The sequence below is a fragment of the Aulonocara sp. 'chitande type north' Nkhata Bay genome, linkage group LG14, assembly GCF_057382095.1.
Source record: "Aulonocara sp. 'chitande type north' Nkhata Bay isolate Kocher_YH1m ecotype deep benthic linkage group LG14, A_spYH_male_GT1.1, whole genome shotgun sequence".
NCBI lineage: Eukaryota > Metazoa > Chordata > Actinopteri > Cichliformes > Cichlidae > Aulonocara > Aulonocara sp. 'chitande type north' Nkhata Bay.
This window is the reverse complement of record NC_141357.1, coordinates 32,515,601-32,531,958: the sequence shown is the minus strand read 5'-3', so window position 1 is coordinate 32,531,958 and position 16,358 is coordinate 32,515,601. Positions and strand designations below refer to the sequence as shown.

Genomic DNA, 16,358 nt, shown 5'->3' with positions numbered 1-16,358 from the left:
AATTCAATATGTGCATATGTTTATTGTACTAGCATATAAATAGTATATAAATGGCTGCACTGATGGCTAAAACAGGGCTATTTTTAATGCTTGTCGGCTGCAGGCGGTACTTTTGTTTGCTCAAGCTCGTCCTAAACTTTACTATTAACCAAAAAAAGATTCCATAATTAATTTGATACTTATGCCTCCCTGGATGACCTGGTAATAAGCTAGATTTGTCACAGAATCTGCGCTGTGTACACATTTTATAGTTTTAATTATCATTTCATGAGCAAAAATGCTAATAAAAGTAAGGTCTTTATAAAATGTTCTCAAATGGTAAAAAGGAAAATACAAACTTGGGGGTTAAAAAAATGAAGTAAATGGACTCGTTCCTTTCATGATCTGTGGCTCTACCACTTTGAGACTGTTTGCTGGAGCAGAAGCTGTCTGGTGTCTTAAGCCAACTGTGGAGTAGGGGGACACCTTGTGGTCTTCATCGGGTATTACAGTCAGACGGGGCATTACTGGCATAAATTCGGAAGTACAAGATGAGTAAATTCGGGGGAGATAATTCCGTCAACATTGCGCAATTATTCGAGTACGTGAGTGGAATGAATACACGATGGATTTACGTTATCACATAAAGTACTCCACTGTACTAGAATCTTGGGATGTCTTCCTCTTAATATCACGACAAAACTTGTAATAGACACGCCGGTCCGCATATTCATACCTCTGTTAAATCTATCGAGACATCATTCACAGATGATGTTACGATGCAGAAAGCTATTTCATTCTAATCAGCGAAATGTCACAAGACTGAGTTAAAAAAAAATAGAGCCTGTTGCCAAATATGACTTTAACTCGGTGATCAGTAGTGTATCATATATCTAATCTATATCTCATATAATTAAACTATTATCCAATTACTTAATTTTAAGAATGAAACCGTGTGTTTAACTGAGTGTGTCTTTTTCTCTGTAGCGTGAACTCCTTGAGCGTTTTGCGCTCGGTAGGACGGGACAAATACCCGCCAATGAAATGAACTTATAGACAAAACGGTAATACTTTATGTTGTTGCATCAACTAACACTGAGCTCCCACGGACAACAGCACGGATGAATAATATTACGTCTGAGTTATGTCCTGTGTTTCTTGAATGTGCAGCTACCTCCTTTCTGCGAAGTCAGATCATGTGGGAACTTGTGTCGTAAGGTGGAGTGAAAGTACAGCGACGCGTTAAATGCTCCCACTGTTCTTTGCGAAGGATTAACCTACGCTAAAGAGATTACAGGTAAGCACCACGGGCTCCTTCTAGGTGCTTCATTTTACTGACTTCCTCTGTTAAAACAACTTATTTCTCATCTAAGGCTCGTTTTTAATCTCTTTTGCGAATAATGTCATGTTTTGTGATTGCGTGTGGAAAAAAAGATTAGGGAAAGGTGAAATGAATGAAAACCATGTGGATATTTTCAGGCTCGTGTCCTTAAAGTCACGATGGCTCCACATCCTGTAATTCAGGCGATCATCGACTTCTCAGCTGGAGCTGCAGGTGAGTTTAACGTAAAGACACGGCCGTATTTCACGCCACTCGCATCAGATTGAAGATAATCACTTGGACCAGCTTTGTGTTGCTTTAAAAGTGACCCAAACCCTGGCAGCAAAAGGATCACAGCATAACACCTACCTGATCCCATCAGTGTGGGGGTGAACGGTTTAGTCCAAGCTGTCATTCAATTATTAACGTAAAGAAGTGAGGAAGGTTAATTTTGCAAAATTCAAAAATTGGGATATGCTCAAAGATTGGAAGCAGGCCACATCTATTTCAGTATTGATCGTCTTTAACACCATTTGCTGTATATGTCCAGTTAGTTATCTAAAGTTTAGTCAGAGGTCAGAGGGTTTATATGCTGTACTCATCATTGACATGAATGCCATGGATATTTTCAGCTTTTAATGATTTATTTGAGCTGGGTTTTTTTCTGGGGTGAAATAACTGCACAACATATGTATTTAATGATTTTTTAATAAAGCAGTAATTATATGGATAGGCTTGGGTTTATTTTGGAGTTTCTCTTATCTGCACAGGTTCAAAAGTATACATAGAGAGTGATATGCTAAATCACCCACTAAAATCTGACTTGTTGAAGGTTGTACAATGTCTTTTAACCTGACAAGGACATGGCCTATTAACTTTTCATTAGTGATCATGACTGACTACAACTGGTTGTTTCTCTTTGCCAGCATAAAAAAGGATTTCGTTGACAGCACCCATTAGATTCAGTAATCTGTAACTGATTGGTGCAGATGTCATGTGTGCTTCAGCATCTAACTAGTGATCATAAAGGGAGTAACATTTTTTTAAGTGGCAGATAACTTCAAATGCAACGTTTCAATCGGCCTAACAAATATCAGCAAACACACAAACTGTTTGTGAGCAGTCTGTCACACAGTGTGTCTGCAAGCTAAAGGTACAGCTGCTGTATTTCCCAGGGAGAATGAGAGATAACTTCACTCGGAGATGGAGAAAGATGTAAGAAAGAAAAGAAGGGAGAGGAAGAAGACAGGTTATATTTAAAGGTAAGGACTGCTCAGTGGCCTTTGATAAACTGGAAATTTAAAGCTTAGATGTAATGTTCTTAATTTTAAATCAGATAATGGATCTGTATATGATTTGAAGTTATATATTTAAAAAAAAAAACACTGCTAAGTGTGTACTTTTTACTTCGTGTTATTCAAAGGTTGCATGAAAGTACAACACAGTTTCATGCAGGATAAACCAGTTTGCTTTGCCATACTGTGAATTTACAGTAAAGCACTGTGTTGGACTGGTGCACAGCAGCTGTGGTGTTTATGGTCAGTGTTAGGTTACATCAAGGTTAGGCGAGGTCAATTCACTGAGTTATACATACTGCATACTGTCAGTATAGGGAATGGAAATAATCCGAGATAGCTAAATCCACAAAGAGCAATAAACCAGGTGAACTCTACAAATTGTGCCAACAAAAGTGCTCAAATATTCAGCCAGAACTGCCAGAAGTTTGCTGATGGCTACCAAAAGGTGTAACTGGTTGAGATGTAACTTGCACTGTTTGCTTACCAAATACTAATGGGGGTATGTGTATAGATTTTGACCTTGTATATGTTTTTTGACACTGTGTGTATTAGAGAAACATGAAAATAAATTCAAACCTGTGCACCCAATTTTTGTTTTTTTAAAGTCTTTAATGATGTATGTTGTACAATTCTTCCACCCTGAAAAAGGAACAGTTAAAAAATAATTAAAACCTCAAAAATACAGTTTCTTAAGATCAAATATTATACACACACACATATGTATCTTAATACATCTACATATATTTTTATAGTCTGATTTCCAATACTTTTTAATCTCTGAGTTCTTCTCAGTTATTCACGTCTTGATGCCCACTCAGGTGGCACAGCCTGCGTGCTGAGCGGTCAGCCATTTGACACAGCAAAGGTGAAGATGCAGACGTTTCCCACAATGTACCGCGGCTTCATCCACTGCTTCATCTCAACATTCCGGCAGGTGGGACTCCGTGGTCTTTACAAAGGCACAACGCCTGCCCTGATAGCCAACATCGCTGAGAACGCGGTGCTCTTCTTGAGTTATGGGCTCTGCCAGGATGCCGTCCGCTTTATGTCAAGGATGGACAAAGGCGCTGATCTCAGGTTGGAAGAAGATATTTCTGACTATTTATTTACATAATAACCTGCATAATATGTAACAGACTTCAGTGAGGAGCAGCTGGGTATAGCACAATTTGATGTTAAATGTTCATGTGAACCAGGACTCTCAGTTTTCAGTGTCTTGAGACATTTTCGGGGGTTCAATCCTCCACATTTTCTTTCCGCTCTGTGATTTGCTGCCTCCTCTTTTCACTCCCTGTGCAGAAAAGCATTTCATCATGTACTGAGATGCAACATCATAATCATAAGTGGGTGTGCTCACACAGTTTAAAACTTTAGATTAAGTGTCTTTCTTGGCAATTGAGAATGAAATAATAAAGTGAATAATAATTAAGTAAATTCCCCACAATAATAATTATCTATTGCAGCCAGAAATAGAAACTAAATGAAGAGAAATGGTTTTCAGTGACGCTCTTTAGAGACAAATGTTAAAATTGATGGAGCATTTTTAAAGGATTTAAGTTGTTTGGGATATTCATTTTGATTTTAATGAAAAAGCTTTTTTTTGTCATTCAATGAACTATAATGAAAATACTGCCATTAATATTACACATTGAACCCACTGAAATCATGCTCAGCCAAACGGGCTTTAAACTAATTGCAATTTTAAAATAACTTTCCTTAAGCAGCTTTGTATTTTGAGCTGTCTGATCACTTTAAGAAATACCTTTTTCTACAGTTGTGCCACATTGCATTTATCACAACCTAAATCTTTATTTTATGTCACAGTAAACAGTGATTAGCATAAGAAAAAACTAGAAATGATGAGAATATTTCTTTGATGTAACTGCAAGGAAAACTTTTTCCTCATTTGAGCCTTTTTTTTTTTTTTTTTTTGCAAAAAAGGCCCAAATGAGTGTAGCTACTAATTTTCAGATGGTCACTCTCTTCCTAAGCTGTTCATCTAATTTTGATAATGGAATTTGGAATTGTATCAAGTATGAAATACAGCTTACATTATCTTTATTTGACCTTTCAGCCTCTTGCCTGAACTTGGATTTGAGCTTCCTAAAGCAGGAAATCTGTAATGCTGTAAAAGTATATGTTTTAGTAAGGCATATTTAAATGCGTATAACCTTTGCATTTCCTCTAATAGCTCTTTGGGAATCGCCTTCGCTGCACAAAAACATTGTTTTTGGTTGTCAAACTCTGTTATCTTTGTGATTTTTCATAAATTCAACTAAAGAAGCTGAAACAGATTGTGTTTTTGTAACAGGCTGCTTCTCTGCCTAAAGACACAGTTTAGAATTGGTTCTTTGCTAAGAATATCTGCTATATGTGTAGACACAACACTGGTTCATCTCTTGAGTTAAGTACCTTTTTATCTTTGAATGATTCATAGCTCAGTGTTAAGGAAATAAAAAAAACATTCCTGTGAAACTGATCAGGTACAAGAATCTTGGAAAACTATTGCTCAACATGACTTTAAAATTTACAAAAAAAGCCTGGCACCTTGGAAGCAAAATATATGAAATGAAATGAGTGTGACTCAAACCTTTTGCATAGTAGAGTCAGAAGCAGACTCATCACATTAAAAATCCATAAGGTTTAGCGCATTTATCTCCGTACCAAATGAGTGATATAATCACAACACTGGAAAACCGTCTTGGGAACAGTCATTAAATCGATATCCATTAAGAGCTCTTGATCGTCGGACACATGCCAGTTATTTGTGTATCAGCGGTCAGAGCAAACCTTAGCACTGGCTGCATGAGGCAGAAATAAAACAGTCTCTTTTTTGTAGTTCTAAAAATTGAAGATGGGGATGTATGTACATTAAAACCCTTTCCTCTTCATACTCTTAACTTTTGTTGTACTTGTCATTGCTCGTCAGTGATCTTCAGAAGGCATCTGCAGGGTCTTTAGCTTCCATCTTCTCCTCCATGGCAATATGCCCCACGGAGCTGGTGAAATGTCGCTTGCAGGCCATGCATGAAATGGAAGCATCTGGCAAGGTGGCAAGAGGACAGAAAAGGTAAGTGGAATTAAAAACCTGACATTGTTACGACAAGAAAAGTTTTAGTTGACCAAAGCTGTGCTAGACTTTGTTTTCTGGGATGTCTTCAGCACAGTGTGGACTGTGGTTAAGACCGTGTTGAAGACAGATGGCCCGTTAGGATTCTACCAAGGACTGATGTCCACCTTCATGAGGGAACTTCCTGGTTACTTCTGCTTCTTTGGAGCCTATGAGTGGTGTCGGTCCACATTTGCGCGACACATGGGCACAAGCAAAGATGGTATAGGTATGGTTATATCATCTTCTTGTTGTATTTATGGTATTTTTGGAGTTTGTAGTATGTTTGACTCAAAATAGTTTCTGCCTTTGCAGGTATTCTTCCGCTGATGTTCAGTGGGGGATTTGCAGGAGGATGTCTTTGGTTGGTGGTCTATCCAATAGATTGTATAAAGTCCAGGATCCAGGTGTACTCCTTAGCAGGGAGGCAAGAGGGCTTCATCAAGACCTTCATGGGTGTTATACGCACTGAGGGTAAGGTTTGAACATGTATGCACAGATGAATATGAGTGGGTTTTCTGATTCTCTGTGTGATGATTGTAGTCTTGGGAACACATACTTTTGCAGGATGCACCCCAAATGCCATTTTGAATATATTGGCATGTGTTATATTTCTTTATGTCTGTGAACGTAAGTTAAAAAATATGATAGTGTCAGCAGTGTAAGCAGCAGTAGGTCACAAAACTTTACAAGTGTGTAGCTGTGATCCGATTGAAGGCCACAATTGAAGATGGGGATGGTTCTGACCCACAACATGTAACTAATCTTTAAAGAATGTGGGGTGTGGACTTTAAACTGGGACTTTAACCCTTGCTTTTGGCACCCTTTACTACTGGCTTATAGAATAGGACACACATGTGTTCAAAGTAGGCCCTTATCTTGATGCCAGGCTGTAATATTCAGAATCAGAAAACAATATCTAAGCAGACAAACCTCCCCACTTCATAGGAGGTGGGTAACAGTAAAAACTGAAAACAATTATTGTGAGAGACAATGTTTTATAACCTTATGTAACATATCAGAGATAAATGCACTATAAAACACTGTTCTGTGACATTGCAGCTTTAATAACTGTTATCTGTGTGATAAGGGTATATTGACAGACTGTCATTTTGAAATATTGCTAATTGGTCCATGCTCTTTTTTTTAATCTGTAGAGAACAGTCTGTGCAGCTTTTCCTCTTTGTCCCGACAGGGTTCACTGCTCTGTACTCTGGCTTAACTCCTACAATGGTGCGCACCTTCCCTGCCAACGGAGCCCTCTTCCTGGCTTATGAGTTTAGTCGCAAGTTAATGATGGATGCCGCTGGTGCCTGATGCAATGGATCTTTCCAACCAAAGCAAATATTTTAATAAAAAAAAAACCTTTATTTTTGCCAACTCTTTTTTATTTTTAGTGTGTGTGACCCAGTGGTATGAAACACTGTAATATATAAATATAATAAAAACAGAATCATATGTGAGTTATTTGGACTAAGATCTCAAGGAAAAAAGAGGCAGTACAAACACTGCACTTGAAAATGACCTTGTTCTTTTGTCAAGTCAAAAAAGAAATTACAGTTGTATTTTTGGCCCATTCACTTTAATAAAATTGGAGCATGTGTCATAAGATAGTGCAAATGCATTTAAATTACAATTTTATAAAAATGTAATGTAAAAAAAGTGAAAAACTTCAGGATCTCCACGGCCAAAAAAACCCCCAAACCAAAAAACCCACTCTTCCTAGAAAAAAAACAGAACATAAAGTTATACATGTGAAAACAAAAAACAGGAGAAACATTGAAAAATAAACACATCAGAAACTCCTGTGAATCTTTTCATGAAGGGTCCAAAAAGTCAGTAGACCCAACACTGCCAGACTAATGACTTTCCGTGTAAGGTTCAATATAATCTATATTCCATGAAATAGAATTTTAAACCTCATAAATAATCCTTAATTTTGTAAAAACTTGGGGAATCCATGGGAAAAATGCGAGGAAAACTACGTATCATCTTCTTTGAACATCACCTCTCATGTTTCATGACTTGGATACAACAATTATTTATTCATGTGACGGACTCAGGTGACAGACTGCTGAACTTAAATGTACGAAAGCACAAGAGCAGGACTGAGATAGCTTTTCAATACAAGAGCCACAAAGATCCTGGTTAAACAAAAATGGTTCATGTTACATCTTAGCAACCTAAAGGTGACTTACAGGGCAAGCGTGCCTCACTGTTGTAGAAAGCAACCGGTGTTAAGGGAAAAAGACCGCACCCACAGAGAGAACAGACACGTAAACAAGTGCAGTACTGTTCTAGCTTGCTCGATCACAGACAACCAATGATTTCTACAACATCCAGCACAGCAGAGATGGTCACACAGGATAAACTGCAGAAAAATGATGGCATTATTGAAGGTAAATACTTTTTATAACCCATTCTGAATGTTTATTTTTAGAATAAGGGATATAAAATAAGGGCTGATTTTTCCTCCAAGAAACCTTATGTTAAAGAGTCCAGAATTGTAGGAGTTGCATAGGACAGCTGTGCTGTGTAAAAGTCTTGTGCCTCACTTCATTTCTTTCTAATTTGCTAGGGAAATGTGTACAGTAAAAGATATAAAAATGTGTGAAAGTACAGTGGGAGTATAGTATATACTGTAAGGCAAAAGCACTTTTCTCTACATCTAAGGGATTTATTTCTATTTAACATTGGGAGCAATTCGGGGTTCAGTATTGTGCCGGGGGAGCCATCCCTGGAGCAGCTAGGATTGCTCCACCAACGTTCTGATTAACAGATGTCCCCGCTCTACATCCTGAGCAACATCCACCCCTAAATATATTATTCTTCAGCATTCCTTAAGTAGTCCTCAGGAATCCTGGCTTCGTAAAGGACATTCAAAGCCCTTCTTTGGATGCTGGCTGTCTTTTGTTCCATTCCTACACTGCTTCAGTGATATTGAGGTCCAGGCTTTGGGGAGGCCAATACATCACCAGTAGGGTTGAATTGTGCATTTTTCTATTTAAGCCAAACATACTGTAAACACGTTTAGTGCATTTACACTGTGCTTAGATCAAAATCTGATAGTACTTTTCACATGCATTCATCAGTTTTGACAAGATCTCCAACACCACTAGATGAAATGCAGACCCAAACTATTGCAAAGTCTCCACCATGTTTAACAGATGGCTGTAGACACTGAATTCAAATCACAATTTTCCAATTTGGATTCATTTCTCCATATGATCTGTTGCCACTGATTTTCCACTTCTTCTTTTGTACTTGTTCACTTTTAAGGACACACTACGCAGAAATATGCCAAGTGTTTGGTTTAAGTTGTGTTTCATGTGTAGGTACAACACTGGTCCATCCCTTGAGTTAGGGTCCTTTTTATGCTTGAATAATTCATACATTAGCATTATGTAGCATGACAAAAAAGAAAAAAAAATGAGGACTGGACAGAAAATGAGAGGAAAAGCAGCCAATGTCCAAAGAAAACCTTAGACATGCCTTCACATGCCTGGTGAAATGTTTCTCAGGACAAAATATAAAGAAATGATGGGTGGCTCAAGACTTTTGTAAGTAAATTTGATAAGAATACCGGCTCTTCAGTGCACAGCATAGATATTTAAATATTTTATTTTTTGCCTATAATTTGTACTGGGCTATTTTTATAGTAATATTTTAACACATTAATCATAGCTCCAAAAACTGTGAAAAGGAGGAAAGCAGTGAATTAATAATTACCATATATTTACCCAAATATCCTTAACCTACATAATCATTTGGCATATTAATTTAATATACATCTTAATCACATTCTATTTTAACATCACTTATTGCATTTCAATAACATGGTCTTTCATTAGAAAAGCATTAGTCGTCACCATTTATCATAATTGGCTGGCGTATTTTTAATATTAGAAGTAAATAAATTAAATTATCCGTAGTTATGTATTAGCTTTGTGTCTTGTTTAAAAGATTCACCTGAAAGTCTTCCTGAAAAGACTTTTTTTTCTCTCCCACCCTGTATATGACACAGAGAGTGACATCTCAGTGTTTTAATGATGATATTTGAATAGCTCAGTGAGTTTGCACAACACTTTGTGACTTATGTGGATTTTAAGCTACGTGCCTTCCCTTAGAAATTATTTACATCATTAGTGAAATATGAGCAGTGTAGATCCATTACATCTCTCGGCACTAATGTTCTATGTCACCTTTAATAAAAGGTGGCGTCCCAGTGGAGCATATTACTGGATAATTATGTCATCAAAGTAACACCAAGAACTTATGGTTTGAATTTAAATGTGAAATGAAGCTATGAAAAAAAAAAAAGCAAGATATTGTACATACCCTGCACTTTAAAAACTTGTAAAGTGCTTCTGCTCTTTTTGCAGATAAAAACTCAGGGAAACTGGGATGCTGTGGTTGGCTGTTGGTTTTCATATCCATCATCTTTGTAATAGTAACCTTTCCACTCACAATATTTATGTGTGTCAAGGTACATTATATTCTCATTGCGGAGCACTGCTTATTAGGATTTAATCACTATTTCTTCACATAGATGTGTATACATACCATGAAAAAAATACTCCATTTATATTTCTGTATTTCTTATTTACTGTTGTGCGATTGGTTGTCTCCAACATTCAGATAGTGAAGGAGTATGAGCGAGCTGTCATCTTTAGACTCGGCCGGATCACAGACAGAAAAGCTAAAGGGCCAGGTTTGTGGTTAAATATACAACAAACACTTTGGTTAAGCCATCCCAGAAACCAAAAGGAAAAATAAAACGGTTGGCTTTGGAAGTTGACTCCACATTATCATCTGAACTGCCTTTTATCTTTTTCCAGGACTTTTCCTAATATTACCCTGCACCGATAACTTTGTGAAAGTAGATCTGAGAACTGTGTCCTTTGATATCCCTCCTCAAGAGGTATATTCTTGCTTTGTTTTATTATGAAAGCACTCTGTCTCTGTTATCTCATGCATCACAAGCCATTTGTAGTTTCTGTCAGTAAATAAACTGCAATTTTTGTAAACATTTGCAGATCCTAACGAAAGACTCTGTGACAGTGTCTGTGGATGGTGTGGTTTACTTCCGCGTATACTGCCCCATTTCAGCGGTGGCTAATGTGACCAATGCGCACTCATCTACTCGACTGCTTGCTCAAACCACTCTGAGGAATGTCCTTGGTACCAAAAACCTTGCAGAACTTCTATCTGACAGAGAGGGCATTTCACTCAGTATGCAAGTGAGGATAAAGTGCTGTTACACCTATTACAAAAATTTTCATTTACATTTATATATAAGCATACCCTTTAAAAAAGGTAAGAAAAGCCTTATTACAGATACTTTTAGAGCTCCTTCATTCCCACCCGCCATTCAAAGAACACTTTTTTTTTTGGCCACAAGGAGAATGCTAGAACAAGTAGAAGCCACTGGTTTTCTCACTGTAGAGTATAAAGTATTTGATTTGTTGTTTATTAAACTATAACTGTGACTAGAGTGTTTGATATTGGATGTTACCCTGCAGGAAGCCCTGGATGAAGCCACTCATCCATGGGGTATCAAAGTGGAGCGTGTAGAGATCAAAGATGTGAAGTTGCCTCATCAGCTGCAGCGAGCCATGGCAGCAGAGGCTGAAGCCAGCCGGGAGGCCAGGGCCAAGGTAATGAGAGGAATGGAAGACTGAATTCAATTTCCTTTTCATGTATTCAGGCCCAGAAATGAAACATCAGAAGATACTGATCGTCTGCCTATATTTCAGATCATTGCTGCAGAGGGGGAGATGAATGCTTCCAGGGCTCTGAAAGAAGCCTCTCTGGTAATGGCTGACTCACCCTCAGCTCTCCAGCTAAGATACCTTCAGACTCTCAACACCATCGCAGCAGAGAAGAACTCCACCATCATCTTCCCTCTGCCAATAGATATAATACAACATTTCATGCATTGGAAGGCATGAATCTCATGTCAACCAAGTTGCATATAATTCAAATCAAGTCAGATTGTCGCAGATTTGTTTTGTTTTTTTGCAATATTACCATGTTTACATTTAGAAAGCTCCAGTGAGAGCTTTTTTTAAATGCAGGCCTAATGTGGTTATTGCTGCAATCTGCTCTGCATTATTACTTATTAACCTTAAAAAGAGGCTCTCCCTTCTTGTGTATACTTGCTGTGATTTAATACTTAAATACAAAGTGCAACATATACAGTATAGACAATACTTCTCATCATTCACCACAATATGTTAACCAGCTAAGCTACAGTTACAGTTTTGAGGGATGACAATAAATAAATGTGCAGGAAGTGTAAGGTCAAAACAATGCACGTAAACCTTATAAAGGCATGCTTTCAGACAACCGTATCCAGCGCATGAGTTTCTGAAATACTGAATAGGAACAAAAATCATGTAAACAACAGAAGCAAGGCGATGCAGCAACCTTTTCTGACATTGGACATAAACTGTAAACAAAACCTCTTATTCTAGTGTCGGACAAACATTCGGTAAATGAGTACAAGGTCATGTCCACAGGACACAGGCATTCAGTGCAATCAGAGTACCTGATGGAGAGAGCCATCATTTCCACTTCCTTTCAAAACACCCACCAGCGATGAAGCTAAACATAATCAACTTGTATTAACAATAAATTTAACTCATCTAGAACCAAATCCCTATTTCAGCAGATTTCCATACTTTATGTCTGAGGGAATGGATAAAAGAAAGCCTGCTTTATTACAATGTATTAATGTCATAAAATCCCATTTCACTTAATTATTATGCGTTTCCTGACTGTGTTAGGCTCTTTAAAATAGTTTTTTACAGAACGCTTACATCCAAATAAAATTTCTAGAAATGTTATCTGGCAAAACAGACATTTGAGACAGGTGGTTATATGTAAACATGAAAAAAAATACAATACAAAAAAAGGCAGTTGCTTCCTTTTGATGACTCTTAATTCTCCTCAAGACCTGAGATTATTCTCTACAATGAGAAATGAGGTAACATTGCAATCAGACTCTCGTGCTTATTTTGATGGAAATGTAATCAGTTTGGGGTTTTTTGTCAATTGCGGTTAATTCTTTCTCTATAAAGATTTCTGTGGTGAAAACACACACAAACAATCAAAATAATAATAAACATCAACAGAGAAAACAGCAATAGTTTCAGCTAGCTGCCAGAGCCCTGACAGTATAATCTTAAAATGCAACAAAACAGATAAATGTTTTGCAACGTCTGCACCATTTATGGCTGATTCGGCAGCAATTAAGTCCAACCATATGACAGCTACAGTACTTAATGAACTGCTGTATTCAATGATTTCCTCTTTGGTGGTTTCTATGTAGTCTGCATGTTCACTTTGTAGGACATGTTTATAAACTGCTCAACAACAAAAAAAAGTGAACACTTGATCATCACAGCATAACACAAACTGAGCTAGACGTCAGGAATTAGACTGTCCAGTAAGGAAGCAAAACCAGCAGCACTGGAGAAGCATCAAGAAGATCCACCAAACACTGAATGATGCTGCATGTGGTGACCATACACTGCTGTCTTCTCTTATCCTTTCTTATTTTTCTGCAGTTTTGCTCTTTGCTTGTGTCACTGTCACTACTGGTAGCATGAGACTGTACCTGCACAAGTAGCCCAGCTCCTCCAGGATGGCACCAGAAGATGGGAAAAGAGGGGTCATATTAAGAGAGAACAGGGGCTAAAGCACGGGCATCAACCTAGCTGCAAAACCAGTATCTGCTCCTCAGTGCAAGGAAGAACAGGTGGAGCCAGAACCCCTCAAAATGACCTCCGGCAGTTTACTCATGTACATGTTTTTGAACATACTGTCACAAGACAGTCTCGATATGTCTTTTTGCAGGACCTGTGCAATTCTGCCTCCCCAGACCATCACTGACCTACTGTCAACCCAGTCATGCTGGATGATGTTACAGGCAGCAACGTTACCAATGGCATACTGGAGGTCATTTTCTAGGGCTTTGCTAGTAATCTGCACAAAGGCACAAAGGAGCAGATCTACGGCCTGTCCAGGTCTGCTCATACAACAGCCCATCACCCCTGGGGTCTTCTCCACACTCTTGGAGTAAAAAAATCATTCTGAAAGGATCAGGAATAAGCAAAGATGTATGTGAACACGTGTTAAACCTTTACCTTCTTGGAGATTTTCTTGTTGTTTCATTTGCACAAAGGCAGATTAAATTGATTAGTAATAATTTTTTTGCTTCCTAACCGGACAGACTACTATTCCTGAAGTTTAACTGACTTTGCTTCATACTGCGATGATCAAGTGTTAACCTTTTGAGCAGTCAATTATATTAATTCATCTGAAGGGTGTGAAGGGCATCAACTCACCTAGTGTGAAATGTATAACGCAATGTTTTACCTTTAATGAATCCTGTTCAAGTTAATAAGAAATTCCTTTTAAATCGCGATGCTCCACTGCCCTTCCGTGCCACTTCATCACACTGTAGGCAATCCTACAATATAGTTAATTATAACTGGAAGACAGATCATGCTTTAAAGAGAGCAATACATGTACAGATTTTACAAAGTATGGTCAGGAAAACTGTTGACTGTGTTGGCAGTTCAGAAGATACAAGTTGGGTTGTTGTTGTAGCCACACATTTCAGGTCAATGCTAATATGCAAGTTAAAGTAGCATGGATGATTGAGGTTAAACGGCTTGATATTCACTCATAAACTCCTACAATATTTCAGGATGAAAAGGATAATAAGCCCCAGAGAAGAATCTGAACATTGAGAGTAATACTGTAGGTAGTTTTGTGATTTTACTCACAAAAAGAATTTTCCTTGTCCTGGTGGATGCTGCTGGTGGGAGAGAATGGATGGCAAAAGGCGCTTTTTGTGTTTGTTGTTGCACTTTTGATTATCATTATGTCTTGTACATCCATCATCCTGAGCGCTGGATGAGAAGATGGAGATGTAGGCGAAAACATGGAAATGAGGCACCGTGATTTTCATTCTGCTCTCCAATCAATCTACAATCTGTGGGAGTTTTTCAGTGCATCTGCTGTGTGTTGCGTTCGTGTGGAGTAGGAAAATCTGAGGGCAGAGAATTCCTTCTTTTAGTAACAGGTGTGATTAACAGTACAATTGGTTAGGTCAGTGGGGTTCAAACTTGAAATCATATAGGCAAGTGGATTTTCCCAACAAACAGACCTATTTGTGTTTATATAGTGTAACATCCATCCCTCTTCTGATTGAGAGAAACATTCACCCAAGAGGTTTAAAACAAATGAGGCCTTCTGATTCCAGCTAAAAGCTTTTGGTGACGAGAACTTCCAGAAGAGCATCACTGGTGATACGAGTGTGGACGGGCAGGAGAGCCTGGTCCAGAGGGTGGCCGATGGATAGGGGAGGAGCTGGGGGACATGCGAGGACTCAGCTCTCCGGTCTGTAGGCGCCACAGCAGCTCCTCATTGGTGCGACTAAGGCGCTTCTTCTCATTGCTCTCCTTCTCCACGTTCACTTGCAGATTAGCATTCTCTTCAGAGAGTTGCCTAAAGTGACAAGGAAAAGGTCACGTTGTGTGGTCACTTTTTTTTTTCTTACTGATTTTTGCACGTTAACTGTTAAAGTTCATCACAACACAAGGAGAAAAAGACTGAACAAGTATGGCTTGTTTGGAACAACTGTCAGGAGAAAACCTTTTCTCTAAAAAAAATGTATGGCAGCACAGTTCAACTTTGCAAAAATCCATCTGAACAAACTTTTCAAAAGTACTTCTGGAACAATGTCCTCTGGTCATAATGCACAGCACCATGTTTGATGAAAACCAAACACAGGATAACAGCATAGCATCAATGCCTCCTATCAAGTGTCAAAGACGGTGGTGGAGCGACGATATCTGCTTATTTTTCTAACCACATGACCCAGGCACCTTGCTATCATTGAGTTGACCGTGAGCTCCTCTTATACCATCTGTCTGACAGCCAAACAAGCTTTATCAAAATTGAGTCAGGCAACAGGACAATGATCCCAAGCACAGCAGCAAATCTGCAACAGAATGGCTGAAAAAGAAAAGAGTCAAGGTGTTCCAGTGTTGGGCCACTGCTTGATTCAGTGTTAACACAGAATCCAGTCAAGGAATGGCCCATCTAAATCACATCATTTAGGTGAATTATCCCTTTTCTGTTGCATCAGTTTACTGAGCTTCACCAGCATTCGTTTATGCTCTCTTAAGATAGGATCACCCAGTGTTAACACTGTGTGCTGTGATTATCTAAATGATGCAAGAGACTGATAATATTATGCACAAAACAATTATTCCAAGTTACCAGTGGTGGTTCTATAAAGTATTGAATTTTTGCATTCAGAATTATGGGTTTCATTATTGTAAATGTTTCTAAACATTAATTATGTGTAGAGTTTGCATGTTTTCTCCGTGTTCGCGTGGGTTCTCTCTGGGTGCTTCCTCCTACAGTCAGAAGACATGCAGTTAGTGGGGATAGGTTAATTGGAAACTAAATTGCCCATAGGTGTGAATGCTTGTCTGTGTCTATGTGTTAGCCCTGCGACAGACTGACGACCTGTCCAAGGTGTACCCTGCCTCTCGCCCTAACACCGCTGGGATAGGCTACAGTCCCCCTGCGACCTTGAAAAGGATAAGCGGATGAGAATGGATGGATGGAT

At 38.5% G+C, this 16,358-nt stretch overlaps 3 protein-coding genes across 6 annotated transcripts in view; 2 read left to right on the top strand and 1 right to left on the bottom strand.

Annotated features, from left to right (window-relative positions):
• Positions 1-1,137: 1,137 nt before the first annotated feature.
• Positions 1,138-7,077, top strand: slc25a15a (solute carrier family 25 member 15a). 2 transcript variants are annotated; one of them, XM_086262130.1, is made up of 7 exons: positions 1,138-1,276; positions 1,459-1,534; positions 3,417-3,675; positions 5,528-5,668; positions 5,761-5,936; positions 6,023-6,181; positions 6,903-7,077. In XM_086262130.1, exons 2-7 carry the CDS (start codon positions 1,480-1,482, stop codon positions 7,022-7,024), a joined length of 912 nt encoding a protein of 303 aa, XP_086118256.1. In that variant the 5' UTR covers positions 1,138-1,276; positions 1,459-1,479; the 3' UTR covers positions 7,025-7,077. The 2 variants fall into 2 exon arrangements, with proteins under 2 accessions (XP_086118256.1, XP_086118257.1); XM_086262131.1 differs by lacking the exon at positions 1,138-1,276 and adding an exon at positions 2,476-2,562 and having other exon boundaries at positions 1,286-1,534.
• Positions 6,990-16,358, bottom strand: part of mtus2b (microtubule associated tumor suppressor candidate 2b) — a 33,018-nt gene continuing 23,649 nt past the window's right edge. For 2 of the 3 annotated variants that reach the window (XM_086262127.1, XM_086262128.1), the window contains exon 15: positions 7,064-15,226. In XM_086262127.1, coding sequence (XP_086118253.1) covers positions 15,019-15,226 — 208 coding nt within the window. In that variant the 3' untranslated portion in view covers positions 7,064-15,018. Of the gene's footprint in view, positions 15,227-16,358 lie in introns of all 3 variants that reach the window. The other variant, XM_086262129.1, reaches the window with a different exon arrangement.
• Positions 7,209-11,910, top strand: stoml3a (stomatin (EPB72)-like 3a). The gene is made up of 7 exons (XM_086262132.1): positions 7,209-8,106; positions 10,090-10,193; positions 10,346-10,418; positions 10,546-10,628; positions 10,744-10,947; positions 11,230-11,364; positions 11,464-11,910. The coding sequence occupies exons 1-7, from the start codon at positions 8,031-8,033 to the stop codon at positions 11,656-11,658; spliced, it is 870 nt and encodes a 289-aa protein (XP_086118258.1). The 5' UTR covers positions 7,209-8,030; the 3' UTR covers positions 11,659-11,910.

Bases quoted from the DNA above. Each gene is read 5' to 3' on its own strand.
- slc25a15a (XM_086262130.1), top strand. From the start codon at position 1,480: ATGGCTCCACATCCTGTAATTCAGGCGATCATCGACTTCTCAGCTGGA. The intron at 3,676-5,527 runs GTTGGAAGAAGA...ATTGCTCGTCAG, and splicing joins GACAAAGGCGCTGATCTCAG to TGATCTTCAGAAGGCATCTG. The intron at 5,669-5,760 runs GTAAGTGGAATT...GGATGTCTTCAG, and splicing joins GTGGCAAGAGGACAGAAAAG to CACAGTGTGGACTGTGGTTA.
- stoml3a (XM_086262132.1), top strand. From the start codon at position 8,031: ATGATTTCTACAACATCCAGCACAGCAGAGATGGTCACACAGGATAAA. The intron at 8,107-10,089 runs GTAAATACTTTT...CTCTTTTTGCAG, and splicing joins AAATGATGGCATTATTGAAG to ATAAAAACTCAGGGAAACTG. The intron at 10,419-10,545 runs GTTTGTGGTTAA...ATCTTTTTCCAG, and splicing joins CAGAAAAGCTAAAGGGCCAG to GACTTTTCCTAATATTACCC.